General features: G+C 36.8%; 1 protein-coding gene across 1 annotated transcript in view; it reads left to right on the forward strand.

The window, feature by feature from the left end:
- The first annotated feature begins 566 nt into the window (after positions 1-566).
- The window catches only part of SLC30A7 (solute carrier family 30 member 7), a 76,316-nt gene continuing 61,027 nt past the window's right edge, over positions 567-15,855 (forward strand). Inside the window, exons 1-3 of the mRNA XM_065873730.1 lie at positions 567-821; positions 1,041-1,142; positions 14,286-14,399. Coding sequence (XP_065729802.1) covers positions 742-821; positions 1,041-1,142; positions 14,286-14,399 — 296 coding nt within the window. The 5' untranslated portion in view covers positions 567-741. The remainder of the gene's footprint in view (positions 822-1,040; positions 1,143-14,285; positions 14,400-15,855) is intronic.

Below are 15,855 nucleotides of genomic sequence, written 5' to 3' on the forward strand. Positions count from 1 at the left end.
TTTAAATACCTTTAACATTCTTTCGGAAGACATTTATTGATTGCCTCCTGCGTGGCAGTACAGAAAGGTCAGGCACTGTTTTCGGGGGCGGGACGGGGTGGATTACTAGGATTTGGGCGCCCATGGAGTCCATCCAGCAAAACCATTCTTTGCGCTTCCTGCGGACTGGCTGCGAGAGAATATGTCGCCGCCTGGATTCTTAAGCACTGCTCTCTAATGCACCAGGATTTAATGCTAATAGGGGCAATGGCGAAAGGGCAGGCGCTGGACGCCAGCGCATCCGGGAACAAGAATGGTAGGCAGTCGGAGTGGGCGTGAGTGGGCTCACAACCTCCCAGCCAGCCCAGTCTGTGGGTGGCCATCTCAGGATTTTCTTCCTGAGTCCAGGTGGCGGGACTCCACTCCAAGTCGGCCCTTTAGACCACTTAATAGTTGCCAACTCTTCTTGCCCCCAGCAAAACTCGCGCAACGCGACCCTCGTCGTAAGCCCCGCCCCACCGCGCACGCCCCTCCCTCGGCCCCGCCTTCCCTCTTTCCCGTCCCAGGACGCGTTGCGCGGCTTGGGCCGGAAGTCGGCGGGTTCTCCGGTGTGTGTCTGAGTCTGTCTGTCTCGAAGCCGCGCGCGGCCCGGGGCAAGCGGGATTCCCAGATTCCCATCTGAGGCGTCACCACTGTCACTACCATCACCCACGGAGCCACTACTAGAGGGGAGTAGACCCGGCCCTTCGCCGGGCAGAGAAGATGTTGCCCCTGTCCATCAAGGACGATGAATACAAACCACCTAAGTTCAATCTGTTCGGCAAGATCTCAGGCTGGTTTAGGTGCGGGGTGCCGTATTTGCGGGAATGGGGTGTCCGGCAGAAGGGGAAAAGGCCCAGACTTAAGGATGGCCCGAGGTCCAGGGAGGGAGCGTCAGGGACACCCTCGTTCGTGTGAGGACAGGAACGGGTGGACTGGGAGGGTCCTGAAAGGGGAACCCAACCTCCTGGTCCGGCACTCCTCTGACTTTCCCGGCTATTCCCTACTTGTGTCATGCTTAGGTCTATCCTGTCGGACAAGACGTCTCGGAACCTGTTTTTCTTCCTGTGCCTGAACCTCTCTTTCGCTTTTGTTGAACTACTGTACGGCATCTGGAGCAACTGGTAACCAAAGGGGAAAAGGGTTGGGGCGGAAGCAGCGGGTGGGGGAGACGAAGCACTGTTTGCTTAATGCCACGTAGCTCCTCACCAGGAGGTTCAGCTCTTGCCCTTGCCACTACCTCTGCTGCTGAGTTGCTTTCTCATATCCACACCAATCTGGCACGGTTACATTTCTCAAGAGCCGAGGCCATCACGTGCAGCAGTTAAGATTTAGGTCCCCTCTTCCTTTTCCCACTTCCCCCCACTCCGTCAAACCGGAGTGACAAGTCCCCTCCTCATTTTGACAGATGGAGAGAGTCTTTTGTCCTTACACACCTTAGTTTTGTCCACTTTCTTGGAATTGGGAGAAACGCGTTTCCTGCCACTCTGTGGGGGAGTGGCATTTGGGATTCACCCATAAAATTCCGAGAGGGAATATCTGAGATGTTCTACTTAGTTTGTTATTAGGTCTTGAAACCAGGAAGAGGTTTATAAAGGGGATATCCAAAGAAACATGTTTTCATTCTCTTTTAATTTTATGCTGAAACTGTATCATGATTTTCCTTTGGTCTTGACTGTGGTAGAAGATCCCATATAGTTTTCTAAAAGCCTTACATCTCTTGAGTTGATGGTTTTTGGTGTCACCTTTGGTTGTTTTTGTTTTTGTTTTTAACTGCAATGGAAAGAGGTCTATCCAGTGTAACTGTGAAGATGCAGTACTGTTATCCAGGTGTTTGCTGTTGAATAACTTAAGGTCTTATAAAATTGTTCAGCAACGATAAGATCATCTCACTTGTAGGTGTACTGATTTCTCTTTAAATATCATACTCATTTGAGAATCTCATAATAGCCAACACTTCAAAATTTTATATAAAACTTAAGTTTTTTCTTGGGTTTCTTGAGATAGGTCTTGGACCCCAAAATAAGAACATATACCATCTATGCTTTATTTACTATTAATTAAATAGACTTAGTCTCTGTCCTTTAAGGTCCATTTTCAGAGAGAATTGCTGTTCTTGATTTTTATCTCTATTGAGATTGAACAATGACATTAGGTGATACCACCAGTTTTTGTGACATGTATACTTTCATATGAAAACGTGGACTTTTAAATTCAAATTTAAATTAAATTCAGTTTTAAATTCAAATTTAAATTAAATTCAGTTTTATCAAAAATACTCAGCAGATTATGACAGTTATTGGTTTAGTCACCACTTAAGTGTAAAAGGCATACTGAAACATAATAAAATGTCAATATATGTCATAACCATTTTTAATCCTCTGGGAATCCGATATATGTGTCCTGTAATATTAACACCCTTCAATATATTACATGTTAATATACATGTTAAAAGCACTCTATTGTCTTAACTTGTATTGAAATAATCATACTTTATTATAAATATGCGATATTTATATTATATTTTATATTTTCTTTTTCCTAAATTATGCCATATTGTGGTATATGTGCTGGCTGTATTTTGGTTTGCCTACATACAGTTTTGCTACAATTACTTTATATTACAATACATTATATTTCACTATGGCTTTCCATTGCATAAATTACTATGTGAAATGTCTTGTTCAAGGGATTCATATTTGAAGTGCCTAAACCATCTCTTTATGGAAAGTAATTCTTTTGATCTGTAGAGATCCCTTGAGGAAATTACTAAAACCATTGTTTTCTAAGCCATTAATCTATTCATCAGTACATAAGGAAAACATCAGTGATGCATGACTTGTTCTGCCCTCAGGTAGCTTGTTCTTTTAATTTTAGGCCTTTTCTCCTCCAGTTTACTCCCTTTGTGTTATATCTTACAGATTTGCAGTCTAGCTCTGAACCACTGTCTGTCATGCCTAGATTAATTAGCAGGTATACATTTTTATGTTAACCTCCACATCCACAGTCATTTTTCCCCCAGTATTAATTTTTATCAGCTAATTGGGGGAACAAATGTGTTCCCGTTGAAGCCTTGGCAGACTTGGAAATTGCTTGGGCCTTTTCATAATCTGGCTTTTTGTCTTATTTAGACACAACAAATTTTGAGCCCCTTTGTTGACTGATCAACGATTTCTTTATATGACTAGATTATCTCTGTTCCTGAAGGTTCAATTAGATTTTAAGTTCCTTGAGTAAATTTGTTACCAAAACTTGTTTTTTGTTTTTGTCATAGTCATTTCTGTGTTCTTTTGCATTATGTAAAAGTTAAGTTTCAAGATGTTATGAAATGTCAAGGGTTTTTTTCCATTATGGAATTAAAAGATGAAACATTCTTTCTCTTCATGAATAAAGGTTCTTAGAAACATTTGATCTAGTTGCAACAAATGTTAAATAGTTTTGGTTCTTATTCAACACCTTCATTTTAAATAAGAGCTTAATTATACTTGGTTTATATTTTTGTTGGTGAAAATGTGTCATCAGTGGAGAATAGCTAAGCTCTTTGTATATTTTCCCTCATTAAATATCCAGTGCCTTTTACCTTTCTACTAGAATGTAAACTTTATTAAAATGGGATCTCTTCTGTCAGGCACCTTAGTACTTGGTGCATAGTATGCTTAATACATGTTTACAGAATGAAATATTGAAGGAATAATGAATATATGGAATTAATCTCCCTAAACTAACCATGCTAACTACCCCATTTGGGGCAGGGTGAGGGGGACATTAAACCCTTCCTATTCTTAGTAGGAAAATGGTGGGAATACCATATGTGATCTTCCCTTCTAGGGTTCTTTTCCTTCTAGCATTTATTTTCATTTACTTATTTATCGTTGAGTAACTAATCTCATGATAGAATGGTATATGTAAACAATGTGTTTTGTACCATCTAGGATTAAGTTCTTTCTCAAGTTTTAGAAAAACCCCAAATTAGTGATTGCCTAAACAAGATAAAACTTTATTTCCAAAGTGGCTATTAGAGTTCCAGCCATCCCTAGCAGCAGAATGTCCAGAATGAAAAAGTATGTAAAGTGTCTTTTAAGGAGATTTATCTGGACGCTAACACATAACAGTTTTCACTGATATTTCAGTGGCTCAACCTTTGTGACATGTTCATGTCCAGTTGCAAATGCCATATTTGCTCCAGTCAACCAGGTATTCTGCTGAAAGTCAAGGATTTTTCACTAATGAAGAAAGGGAATATGTAGGCTCATGAAGTGGGACTAGAAAGAGAAATAAGCCGGTCTGACCTCTTCTACAGGTGGAAAAGTATAGGAGGCCTAGGGAGTTTTTTACTTTCCAGAGTAGCAGAAGAGCCTAGAAGTACCTGTTATCCAAGTATTTTCTACTATACGGTGATTCTTTCCCAAGTATCTTAATATAGTTTGCTTTCTTTGTTTTTATGCTCTTCTATTTTATTTTTACTTCACTGTCTTAAAATTCTTAATTTCAGTGATACTTTCTACCAAAGCTGTTACAACCATTTTCCCCCTTAGATATAGAGGAAACTCATTTAACTCTAAAGGCAAATGTCTTTGTATTAGCGAAGTAATTATGTGTTAAAGAAATGTTTTAGGCCATACCAGTCACTCATTTGGTCCTACTTCTTATAAAGTATGTCATAGCATATGTTTGTAAAGTACTTCCTTGGTTAAGAAAAAGGCTTCCATTAGTTACGTATTTTTCTATAGCATTAAAAATTTTCAATGTCTTAGACTTTTATCAACTTTTCCCTTCTCTTCCCAAAAGACATTACTTACCAGGTTATGGTTATGACTTTTGCTTTTCTATAGTTTTTTTTTCTACTTTAAAAATGTAGATTTCGATTCCATTGTGCTGAGAATTTTTCTTTAGAGTAAAGGGTTATATGGAATGTAGTGGAGTTGTGGGTTTTTCATTGTAACTCTCATTAGTTTAACAACTTATACAAATATCAGGATTCTAAGGATTTTCTAATTCTTGCTAATTAATCAATAGTTGATAGTTTCTTTTCCCCTTTCTATCTCATGGAACCCAAGTTGATGATTCCCTTTCTTTGATTTTGAATTAATGTCTAACAACCACTGTAAATATTCTGTTAGCCTAGTTACCAGTAGACCTTTAAAAATTTTTTTATTGTGGAAAATGTATATAAAAGTAGAGAGTTTAGTGGACTTCATGTATCCATCACCCAGCTTTAATGTTTATTAACATGTGGCCTATTTTGTTTCATCTGTTACACTTGTCACCATTGAATTGTTTTAATGCAGATACCAGATATAGTATATTTTCTTCCATAACTACTTCAGTTGAGTCTAAAACATAAGAGCCCCCCTTTTTAACATAATCTGATGTCATTGTGACCTATAAAAATTAATAATTTATTAATATCAAATGTCCAGTGAGTGTTCACATGTCCCTTATTAAATAAATTCTTTTTAAAGTTGGTTTTACAAATCAGAATTTAAACAAGATCAATGGTATTTGGTTGATATGTCTCATACCTCTTAATTTATAGGTTCTTTCTCCCTTTCTTTGTTTTTTCCTTCATAGACCTTAAATAAAATCCATTTCATAAGTTTCTTTTGCCAAATGTTCTGTTCACATTTATTATATTTTGCTTCAGTGATCAGGTTTCTTTTTTATATCCTAAGAAGTTTTCTTTATAAAAATGTCCTTAGAAAGTGGTCACTTAAAAAAAATGTTTAAAAATACATTTTAGTATTTAGTGTTTAAAGATAGGAGCCTAAAATGAGGAGGCTGCTTTTAGCAACTAATTTTTTTAATCAAGTCACATTTGATGTGTAACTCATATAACCTTAAATATTCTCTATGCTACCTTTATTTTCTAAGGAATTTTGTGCCATGTAATTTAAGTGATAATTCACAATCAGAAACATTTACTGATATTGAAGATGAGCAGCAAAATTGACATTCCTCATGAACACTATTTTGACATATAATAAGTGAGCAGAGAACTAGAAGTAGACTTTTTTCACATGAGTTTGCCTACATAGTTGTAACTAAGTAATTTTCCAATCATGATATCAGGTTTAGGTGAAAAGATCTCATATCACAGCGCTTTAAGAGAACATGATGTTCTACCACCTCAGAAGAGGAAGTATTATTTCAGGTAGAATCATGTTTTATGTTATGCTAAAAATAAAATAACACTTTAATGACAATTAAATTTACTTAAAGTTTAAATGAAATCAAAATCTCATTTTGATGAGTATTAAAATTGCCATGCTATATCTAAGCCTCTTTAAAAGGGAACTTGATTGCTGTAGTATACAGTAGAAGTTTACCCTTTTCTTGCACTAATATATGTAGATCAATAAATCAGTAACTTTTAAAATTTATATTTATTTAGCATGAAAACTTGCCTTCTTCTACAACTAATTTACAGTTATTTAGAATAAAAGTCATATATATAATAAAACCCTCCAATTAAGAAATAAAAACTTTAAAAACCACATACACAGAGAAAAAAATAAACCTATTAAATATGTAGCCTAATGTCGTTGCTGAAATTGACTTTTAAATTCGGTTATAAAATCTCATGAAATCAAGGCAGGGTGGGTAAAGATTCTCATTGTCAGGTTTTACTGCAACACCACAACAATATTTTATCAGAATAGAGACAGAGTTTTCTTTTTTTTTTTTTTTTTTTTTTTTGCGATACGTGGGCCTCTCACTGCTGTGGCCTCTCCCATTGTGGAGCACAGGCTCCGGACGCACAGGCTCAGCAGCCATGGCTCACGGGCCCAGCCGCTGCCATGGCATGTGGGATCTTCCTGGACCGGGGCACGAACCCATGTCCCCTGCATCGGCAGGCGGACTCTCAACCACTGTGCCACCAAGGAAGCCCGAGACAGAGTTTTCTGAAACCAAATTTTAAAAATAGCTTACCATATCAGTCCTTTATCAGAGCATAGAAAAAATCCTAAACAATGTTTTTATTGGTTTTATAACACCTTACAGAGATATTCTTCGGGTCTTTCATACCTCAAAATATAATTAAATTATTATTTTCAGTGTTAAAAAGCTATTAAGGGCCAAGTGTGTAGTTTTACGGTGATCTAACTATCCAAGGAAAATCTTAAAATAACTAAATCTGAGAGGATTGCTTGGATAGCAAGAACCTTACCTTGTTCTCAGGTTTTGATTTTCTCACTCAGCCTTTTCATTTATTCACTATTTCTTATTCTGCTTTGAGTTGGGTATCAGATAAGTATAGACGATACTTAAACTATCTTATGAATCTATATATAGTTGAATAAAATATACAAGGTTCATGATAAAACTTAAGACATTTTCAAAATACTTTATAATGATTTTTGAGAAATTTATAAATTTTTGTTCCTTTCTGTGTGGGTGAGTAAAGTGCTTTACTTGTTTCTAATTTTATAATTATCCTAAATTATAAGGAAATGTAAAAACTGCTTTTTCAACTTCTATGAAGAATGTTTTTGACTTTTAGTTTGTAGCACTTACAATTGAAGAAAGCTGTAGCATATAACCAAATATTGAGAGCTATAGATCATACTGGGAATACTAGATATTATAAGGTATTCATATTAATAATAATAGTAATAATGGGAATATCGATGTGGCTTTAATGTGACAAGCACTGTGATAAGTGTTTCACGTATATTAATTCAGTTATAACGTTTATGACATTTTTTACTGTCACCTGTTTAAATGATGGCTAAGAAATTGAGGTCCAAAGTAGTTAAACAACTTCACAGTCACAGAATTAATAAATGGTAGAGCTGGGGTTTGAACCCAGATACTCTGACTTCAGAAGTAGTGCTCTTAACCATTCTGATGCTTCTTGCTTTTTAAAGATTGAGCTGCCAATATGCTTGCTTTCAGAAGTTGACCTAGCCTAAAGTTTCCTGATTTCTTTCCTCAGCTCTGTCCAGTCTGCTGATAAGCCAAGTGGAAGAATTCTTCATCTCTGATGCCTTGTTTTTTGTTTCTAGCATTTCCATTTAATCTTTTTTTTTTTTTTGTACTTCCCATTTCTCTGCTGAAATTTCGCATTGATTCATGCATTTTTCCCCACCTTTTCCATAGATCCTTTAATGTATTAATTATAGTTCTGATAGTTCCAGTATCTGGGCCAGCATCTTGGTCTGGTTCTGTAGACTGCTTTATCTCTTCACAACGAGTTATTTTGCTTGCTATTTTTTGTGTTTCTTGAAATTTTTGATCAAAGCCTTGACATTGTGAGTAGAGATCAGTAGATATTGAGGTAGTAGTATTTATGACTAGGAATAGGCATGCATCTTCCGACAGGCGATTAGGCCTTTTGTTTCCAGTATTCTTCATATGCATGTGTCACAGAAGTTCTCTCTTCATGCTCAATGCACCCTCCCCCTGCCGAGCTATAGACTGCTGTTGATTGTTACTCAGTGTAAGGTTTGTGGTGAGGGCAGAGGGGCATTCATTAACTTGACCAAGCCTCAGTCTTAGGCAGGCCCTGTGAGTCTGGGCCTCAAGGGTATGTTTTTTGGTTTGTTTTTCTTTTGTTTGTTTGTTTGTTTTTGACATTTTTTCCTTCCTTTGGTGACAGCTAAAGTCTGTCACATTTATGTAGATGGTCTTGGGTGAGAGTGAGTTTCCTGCTCCTTCTTTGGTCAGAGCAAAACATCTGCTTTGTGTTGGTACAGGATCCTCTGCCCAATAGGATTTCCTGCCCCACCCCCCCCAGTAGCTTTTTTTTAAAGCATGTATAATACAAATCTTTAACATCACAAATAATATGTTGCTTCATGTATCTTGTAAGAACTTTATAATAATACACTTCCATTTCCTTCTATCCTGTATGCTATTATTATTATTAATTTTTTTTTTTTTTTTTTTGGCTGTCTTGGGTCTTCGTTGCTGTGCGTGGGCTTCTTATTGCAGTGGCTTCTCCCATTGCAGAACACGGGCTCTAGGTGTGTGGGCTTCAGTAGTTGTGGTGCACGGGCTTAGTTGCTCTGCGGCATGTGGGATCCTCCTGGACCAGGGATCAAACCCATGTCCCCTGCATTGGCAGGTGGACTCCCAACCACTGTGCCACCAGCGAAGTCCCTGCGTGCTATTATTGTCATACACTTCACGTTTATGTAAACCCTACAATACAGTGTTCCTATTTTGGCTTTATACCGGAGGTTAGCAAACCTTTTCTGTTGACAGCAGATAATAAATATTTTAGGCTTTAAGGGTCATAAGATCTCTGTTACAGTTTCTCCATTCTACTGTTACAGCACAGAAGCAGCCATAGACAGTGTATAAGCAGATGAGCGTAACTGTGTTTCAGTAAAACTTTATTTACAAAAATGAATGGTGGTCCAGGTTTGGCTTGTGGGCCATAGATTGCTCACCCTGCCTTAGACTGTCAGATATGGTTTTTTAAAACAGCTTTATTGAGATACAATTCATATACCTTAAAATTCTTCCATTTATTGTCTACTATTGAATGGCTTTTAGTATAGTATTCACAGAGTTGTAAAACCATCACAACAGTCCATATTGGAACACTTTCATTACTGCAAAAGGAAACCTTGTACCCCTAGCCATCATCCTCCAATTCTCTCATCTCCTGATCTGCCCCAATTCTAGGCAATCACTAATCTATTTTCTATCTTTATATATTTGCCTATTCTTAACATTTCATATAAATGGAATCATTTGCATGTGATCTTTTGTGACAGTTTATTTCAGTTAGCGTAATGGTTTCAAGGGTTATCCATGTTCTACATGTATCAGTATTTCATTTATTTTTATTACCAAATACTATTCCAGCAGTGTGTGAGGGTTCCAGTTTCTCCACCAACACTTGGGATTATTGGGCTTTTTTATTGTAGTCATCATAGTGCATGTGAAGTTGTTTCTCATTGTTTTGATTTGCATTTCCCTGCATTGTAGTTAATTATGCTGAGTAACTTTTCTAGTGCTGATTGGGCATTTGTATGTTTCCTTGGAGAAATGTCTATTCAGATCCTTTGTTCATTTAAAAAATTGGATAATTTCTCTTTTTGAAGATTTTTAAGAATTATTCATATATTCTGGATACAAGCCCCTTGTCAGATATATGATTGGCAGATATTTCCTCCCACTTGTGTACTGTCATTTCACTTTGTTTATATGTCCTTTGAAGCATGGAAGTTTTAAAATTTCAATGATGTCCAGTCTGTTACTTTTTTTCTTTTGCTTGTGCTTTTGATATCATACATAAGAAACCATTGCCCAATCCAAGGTTGTGAATACGTTAGCGTTTATGTTTAGGTCTTTGATCCATTTTAGGTTAATCCTTGTGTATAATATGAAGTAAGGGTCAAAAATCATTTCCTGCATGTGGATATCCAGTTGTGTCAGTGTTGCAAACACTATTCTTTCCACCATTGAACTATTTTGGCATCCTTGTCAACAAACAGTTGACCATAAATGTGTGAGGGTTTATTTCTGAACTCTAAATTCCATTCTACTGATCTATACGTTTATTCTTATTCCAGTGCCACATTGTTTTGATTTCTGTAGCTTTATAATAAGTTTTGAAATTAGGGAGTGTGAGTCCTCCAACTTTGCTTTTCTTTTTCAATATTGTTTTGGCTATTCTATATCTCTTGCTTTTCCATATGAGTTTTAAGATCAGCTTGTCAATTTCTCCAAAGGGGTCAGCTGGGATTTTGATGGAGAGTGAGTTGAATCTGTAGATCAATTGAGGAAGTATTGCCATCTTAACAGTATTGTCTTCTGATCCATAAACATGGACGTCTTTCTATTTATTTAGGTCTTTAATTTTTTTCCAACAATATTTTATAGTTTCCAGAGTATAGCTTTTATACTTTTTTTTGTTAAATTTATTCCCAATTATTTTATTCTTTTTGATGCTATTATAAATGGAAATTTTTAAAATTTCATTTTTGTGCATCACATTATATAGGAATATAATTCATTTTTGTATGTTGATCTTGTATCCTGCAACCTTGCCAGACTCATTTATTAGTTCTAATAGTTTTTTAGTAGAGTCTTTAAGATTTTGTATATACAAGATCATGCCATTTGCAAATAGAGATAGTTTTACTCCTTCCCTTCCAGTCTGGGTGCCTTTCATTTCAGTTCCTGCCTAATTGCCCTTGTTACACCCTCTAGTACAATGTTAAATAGAAGTGGTAAGGGGACGTTTTTATCTTGTACCTGATCTTAGGGGAAAGCATTCAGTCTTTGGCCACTAGTGATGCTGATGTTAGCTGTGGGGTTTTCGTAGATGCCATTTATCAGTCCAGGAAGTTCCCTCTATAGCAAGTTTGTTGAGTGTTTTCATCATAAAAGTGTTGGATTTTGTGAAATGCTTTTCTGCATCTATTAAGATGATTATGTGGGTTTTGTCCTTCATTCCATTGATATGATGTAGTATATTGATTGATTTTCATTTAGTTAACCAACCTTGCATTGTTGGGATAAATCCCACTTGGTTGTGGTGTATACTCTTTTATATATTGCTGAATTTAATTTGCTAGTATTTTGTTGAAGATTCTTGTGTGTGTATTTACAAAAAATACTTGTCTGTAGTTTCTTTTCTTGTGGTGTCTTTTGTCTGATTTTGGTATCAGGGTAATGCTTATACAATGAGTTGGGAAGTATTCCTTCATCTTTTGCTTTTTGGAAGAGTTTGTAAGGGATTGAATTTTTTTTTTTTTTTTGCGGTATGCAGGCCTCTCACTGCTGTGGCCTCTCCTGTTGTGGAGCACAGGCTCCGGACACGCAGGCTCAGCGGCCATGGCTCACGGGCCCAGCTGCTCCGCGACACGTGGGATCCTCCTGGACCAGGGCACGAACCCGCGTCCCCTGCATCAGCAGGCGGACTCTCAACCACTGCGCCACCAGGGAAGCCCAGGGATTGATATTTATTGTTCTTTAAATGTTTGGTAGGATTTATCAGTGAAGCCATCTGGGCCTGGGCTTTTCTTTGTTGAAAGTTTTAAAATTATTAATTTAATCTGTTTCCTTGTTATAAATCTATTTAGATTTTTTTTTGACCCAGTTTTGCTAGATTGTTTCTAGGAATTTGTTTATTTCATCTAAGTTATCTAATTTATTGGTTTATATTTAGTTGTTCATAGTATTTTCTTATAATCCTTCTTATTTCTATAAAGTCAGTAGTAGTATCTCACTTTCATTGCTGATTTTAGTACTTTGAGCCCTTTCTCTTTTTTCTTGGTCAGTTTATTTAAAGGTTGTGAATTTTACTGATATTTCCAAAGAACCAATTTTTGGTTATTGTTTTTTCCTCTTTTCTTCTATTCTCAATTATCTTTTAAAGATACTAAAATAAAGTTATTTTTAATATTTTTACACCTATTTATCATTTTCAGTGATCATCATACAAGGCTAAGTTTCCATCTGGTATCATATTGGACTTAAAGAACTTTTTATTCTTGTAGTTCAGATCTGCTGGCAGTGAATTCTCTCTGTTTTGGTTGTATTAAAAATCTATTTTATCTTCATTTTTGAAAGATATTTTGCTAGATATAGAATTTTAGGTTGACGCTTTTTTTTTCTTTCAATACTTTAAAGACATTGCTTCACTGCCTTCTGCCTTGAGTAGTTTCTGATGCAAAATATGCTATTAATCTTATCTTTGTTTTTCTGTATCCAATTTTTCTTTCTTTCTTTTTTTTGGTTGTTTTCAAGATTTTCTCTTTCTGTTGGGTGTTCAGCAATTTGTGAGGTATGTAGGGTTTTTCCCTTGCTGGTACTTCATTAAGCTTCTTGGATATGTGATTTGTTTTTGTTTTTCATTAATTTTGGGAAACTCTTCAAACATTTTCTCTTTAAATGCTCTTTCTACCCTATTCTTTCTTCTCTATTGCTGAGAATCCAAATACCTGTATTTTAGTCTGTTTGATAGGTTTTGAATGTTCTTTTTTATTTTTTTTTCTTTTTCATTCCTTTTCTTCTTTGTGTTTTACTTAGGATAATTTGTTTTGACCTGATGCTTTCTCTCTGTGTCCTGTCTGCTCAGAAGCCCATGTATATTATTTTTAATCTTTAATACTATGATATTTTATAAGTTTTTATCACTTCCATTTGATTATTTTATAGTTTCTATCTCTGTGGAAAGTCCCTGTTCATTCATAAATTTTCTCCAGCTTTGTACCACGTCCTTTAACATATTAATCATATTTGTTTTAAAGCCCCTATTACAATCTAATCTCTGGGACTTTTCTGCTTCTGATTCTGTTGACTGTTTCAGCTCTTAACAATGGGTCTTATTATTTTGTTTCCTTGATCTTGTTATATGCCTTATAAATATTTATTGAGTGCTGCCTATTATGTTTAAAGAGTAATAGAGACTGAGGTTAGTAATATTTGTGCCCAGAAACGTGCACGCCCTTTTTGTTTTGTTTTGTTTTGTTTTGTCAGCATGGGGGTTTTGAACTTATCTGATCAATAGTTGAGCTGGGCTTTTGTGTTGTGGTATATTGGTAGTTAATGTCAACAAGCCACAGATGTCACATTTTTCCAGAGGCTTCTACCACTTTGTGCTTAGTGTAGGATTTTGAGTACTGGAGGGTTTTCTCAGTGTTCTTGTTTCACTCTCAGTTTTCAGCAAGCCCTGCATACCTGTGCCACAAGGGAGTCTCTCCATGCTCTTGCTTTACTCTCAGAGGTAGATTGCTGTTGTCTTTTACTTTAGGCAAGGCTTTGGGTGGGGAAGTGGGGGAATGAATATTTCATTCTCCTGTTGCAGCCTCAACATTAGGTAGGCCCTTTCCCCCTGAGTGTCAGAGTGGGTGTTATTAATGTTCCTGCCCCTTTCCCCACCCCTCCCCGCAGCCGTGTATCAAGAAAAGGAGCAAGGGTCCTGCACCTCTTCCAACAGCAGACCTTTGCTTTGTATCAGTGTAAGATCCAGGGCCCAAGCTGGCTTTAGCCTTGCCCCCGGTAGCAGATGGCTTTTTTTTCTGTTTCTCTTTCAGTGACAGCTGACCTTAGCTAGTCATCAGAGGGCGGACAGATGCCTATCCTTCTTTCAGTAGCAGCTGGGCTTTTCCTTTGGCAAGGGGTATGAGGGTTTCTTCTTTGATGCTTAAAAATTATCTTTAATGTTTTTCAATATATCATATTTTAATGTTGTCTTTTCAGAAGATTAGTTCTTGATGAGCAGAGGCTGGATCTTAGATTTTTAGAAAAGGATGACTACTATTTGGTTATTATTATAATATGCCAATGTGTTTGTTCTTTTCCAGCTTAGGTTTGATTTCCGACTCTTTTCACATGTTTTTCGATAGCACTGCTATTTTGGCTGGATTGGCAGCGTCCGTTATTTCAAAATGGAGAGATAATGATGCTTTCTCTTATGGGTAAGACTTTTAAAAAACATTTTTATTGAAGTATAAGAAATACAGAAAATAATATATAAAACTCAAGCTCAATGAATTTTCACAATTGAATACATTGTCTAACTTGAACCCTTGAAAACCCCTCATGCCTCCTTCTAGTTCTTTAACACTCACTTTCCCGCTTTCCTAACTCCATAGGTGACTTTTGCCTGTTTTTGGACAATATATAATTGGAATCTACAATGTGTACTTTTTTTTTTTTGCATCTGAGTTCTCTTGCATCTTGATTTTGCCAAAAATTTTCAGGTGAGATTGTTACTAGATAGGGAAATTTCTCAACTCTTAATCTATTTTTTTGGTTTTGTGTTTTTTTGAAGAAAGAGGAAAAAGAGAAAGTTTCAGTATATGAAAATGGTCATGTTTCTTTAGTTTTCTTTTTTGGTTGATATTTTGTTTACTTATTGTCTTCAGCTCTGCTTTTATGTAAAGTATTTCCCCTACTTTTGCTGAATATGTACAATTAACTAAATATTTGGAAAGTGTTTTTATGCCGAAGGGGCTGGTCTCACTTCTGAGCCTAGTAACGTTAGAGGCAGAGTTTGCTTTTTGCCATCTCTGATTGGGAGCAGCAATGGAGTTTCTATTATTTGATTTACTCTGCCTGAGTGTTCTCTCTTTTTTTGAGCTCATAGACTGTTTTACAATGTAATTATATTTATGTGTAAATAAGTAGCGCTCAAAACTAATATTCTCTTTCTCTTTCTCTCTCCCACCCACTTTCTCGTTCCTGCTCCCCCCCAACCTGCTTACTTATTGACTATTGCCCTGTCTCTTCCCCTCCCCTCGCTTTCCCTTGTGAGTGCTGTCTTGCACTCCCTCCTTTCTTTGCTGTCTTTCCTGTTTTCACTCCATCTCTCATTTGTCTCCCCATACTCATACTAATTCTCTCCCTTTTACTTCTAAACTCCCTTCTCTCCTTTCCTGTTCTTTCTTTCTAGTTACTTGGGTCTGTGCTCATGGTCTTTTTCTCTCCCTCTCCCTTCTACTCTCCATTCTCCCTTTCTCCCTCCCTCTCTTCTTTTCTCTTATTCTTTGCTTTCTCCTACTCTTCCTCTATGCTGTAGCACTGTATCGCTGACTCTTTCTCATCCCATCTTCCCCACCCCTTAACCTCTTCAGCTGTAGTTGTTGTTTTTTCTCCTCTCCCTTTCCCAGGCTCTCTTTCTTTCTTTCCCTGATTCTCCTTCCCTGTGCACTTTCTTTCCTGTGCAGTTCCTCTCATTCTCTCTCTTCCGTTCACATCCACCCTCTTACATGCACTGTTTCTTGTGCCCCTGGTTCTCTTTTCTACTGGTGCTCCCCTACTACTTCCTCTTTCTTTCTAGCTTTGCTTTTGTTCTTGAGTAATTACACACTCTCTGCTCCTTGCACGTGCTCTTGTTCTCTTCAGATGTTTATCGAGGGCCCAATATGATTT

The sequence above is a fragment of the Phocoena phocoena genome, chromosome 1, assembly GCF_963924675.1.
Source record: "Phocoena phocoena chromosome 1, mPhoPho1.1, whole genome shotgun sequence".
Taxonomy (NCBI): Eukaryota; Metazoa; Chordata; class Mammalia; order Artiodactyla; family Phocoenidae; genus Phocoena; species Phocoena phocoena.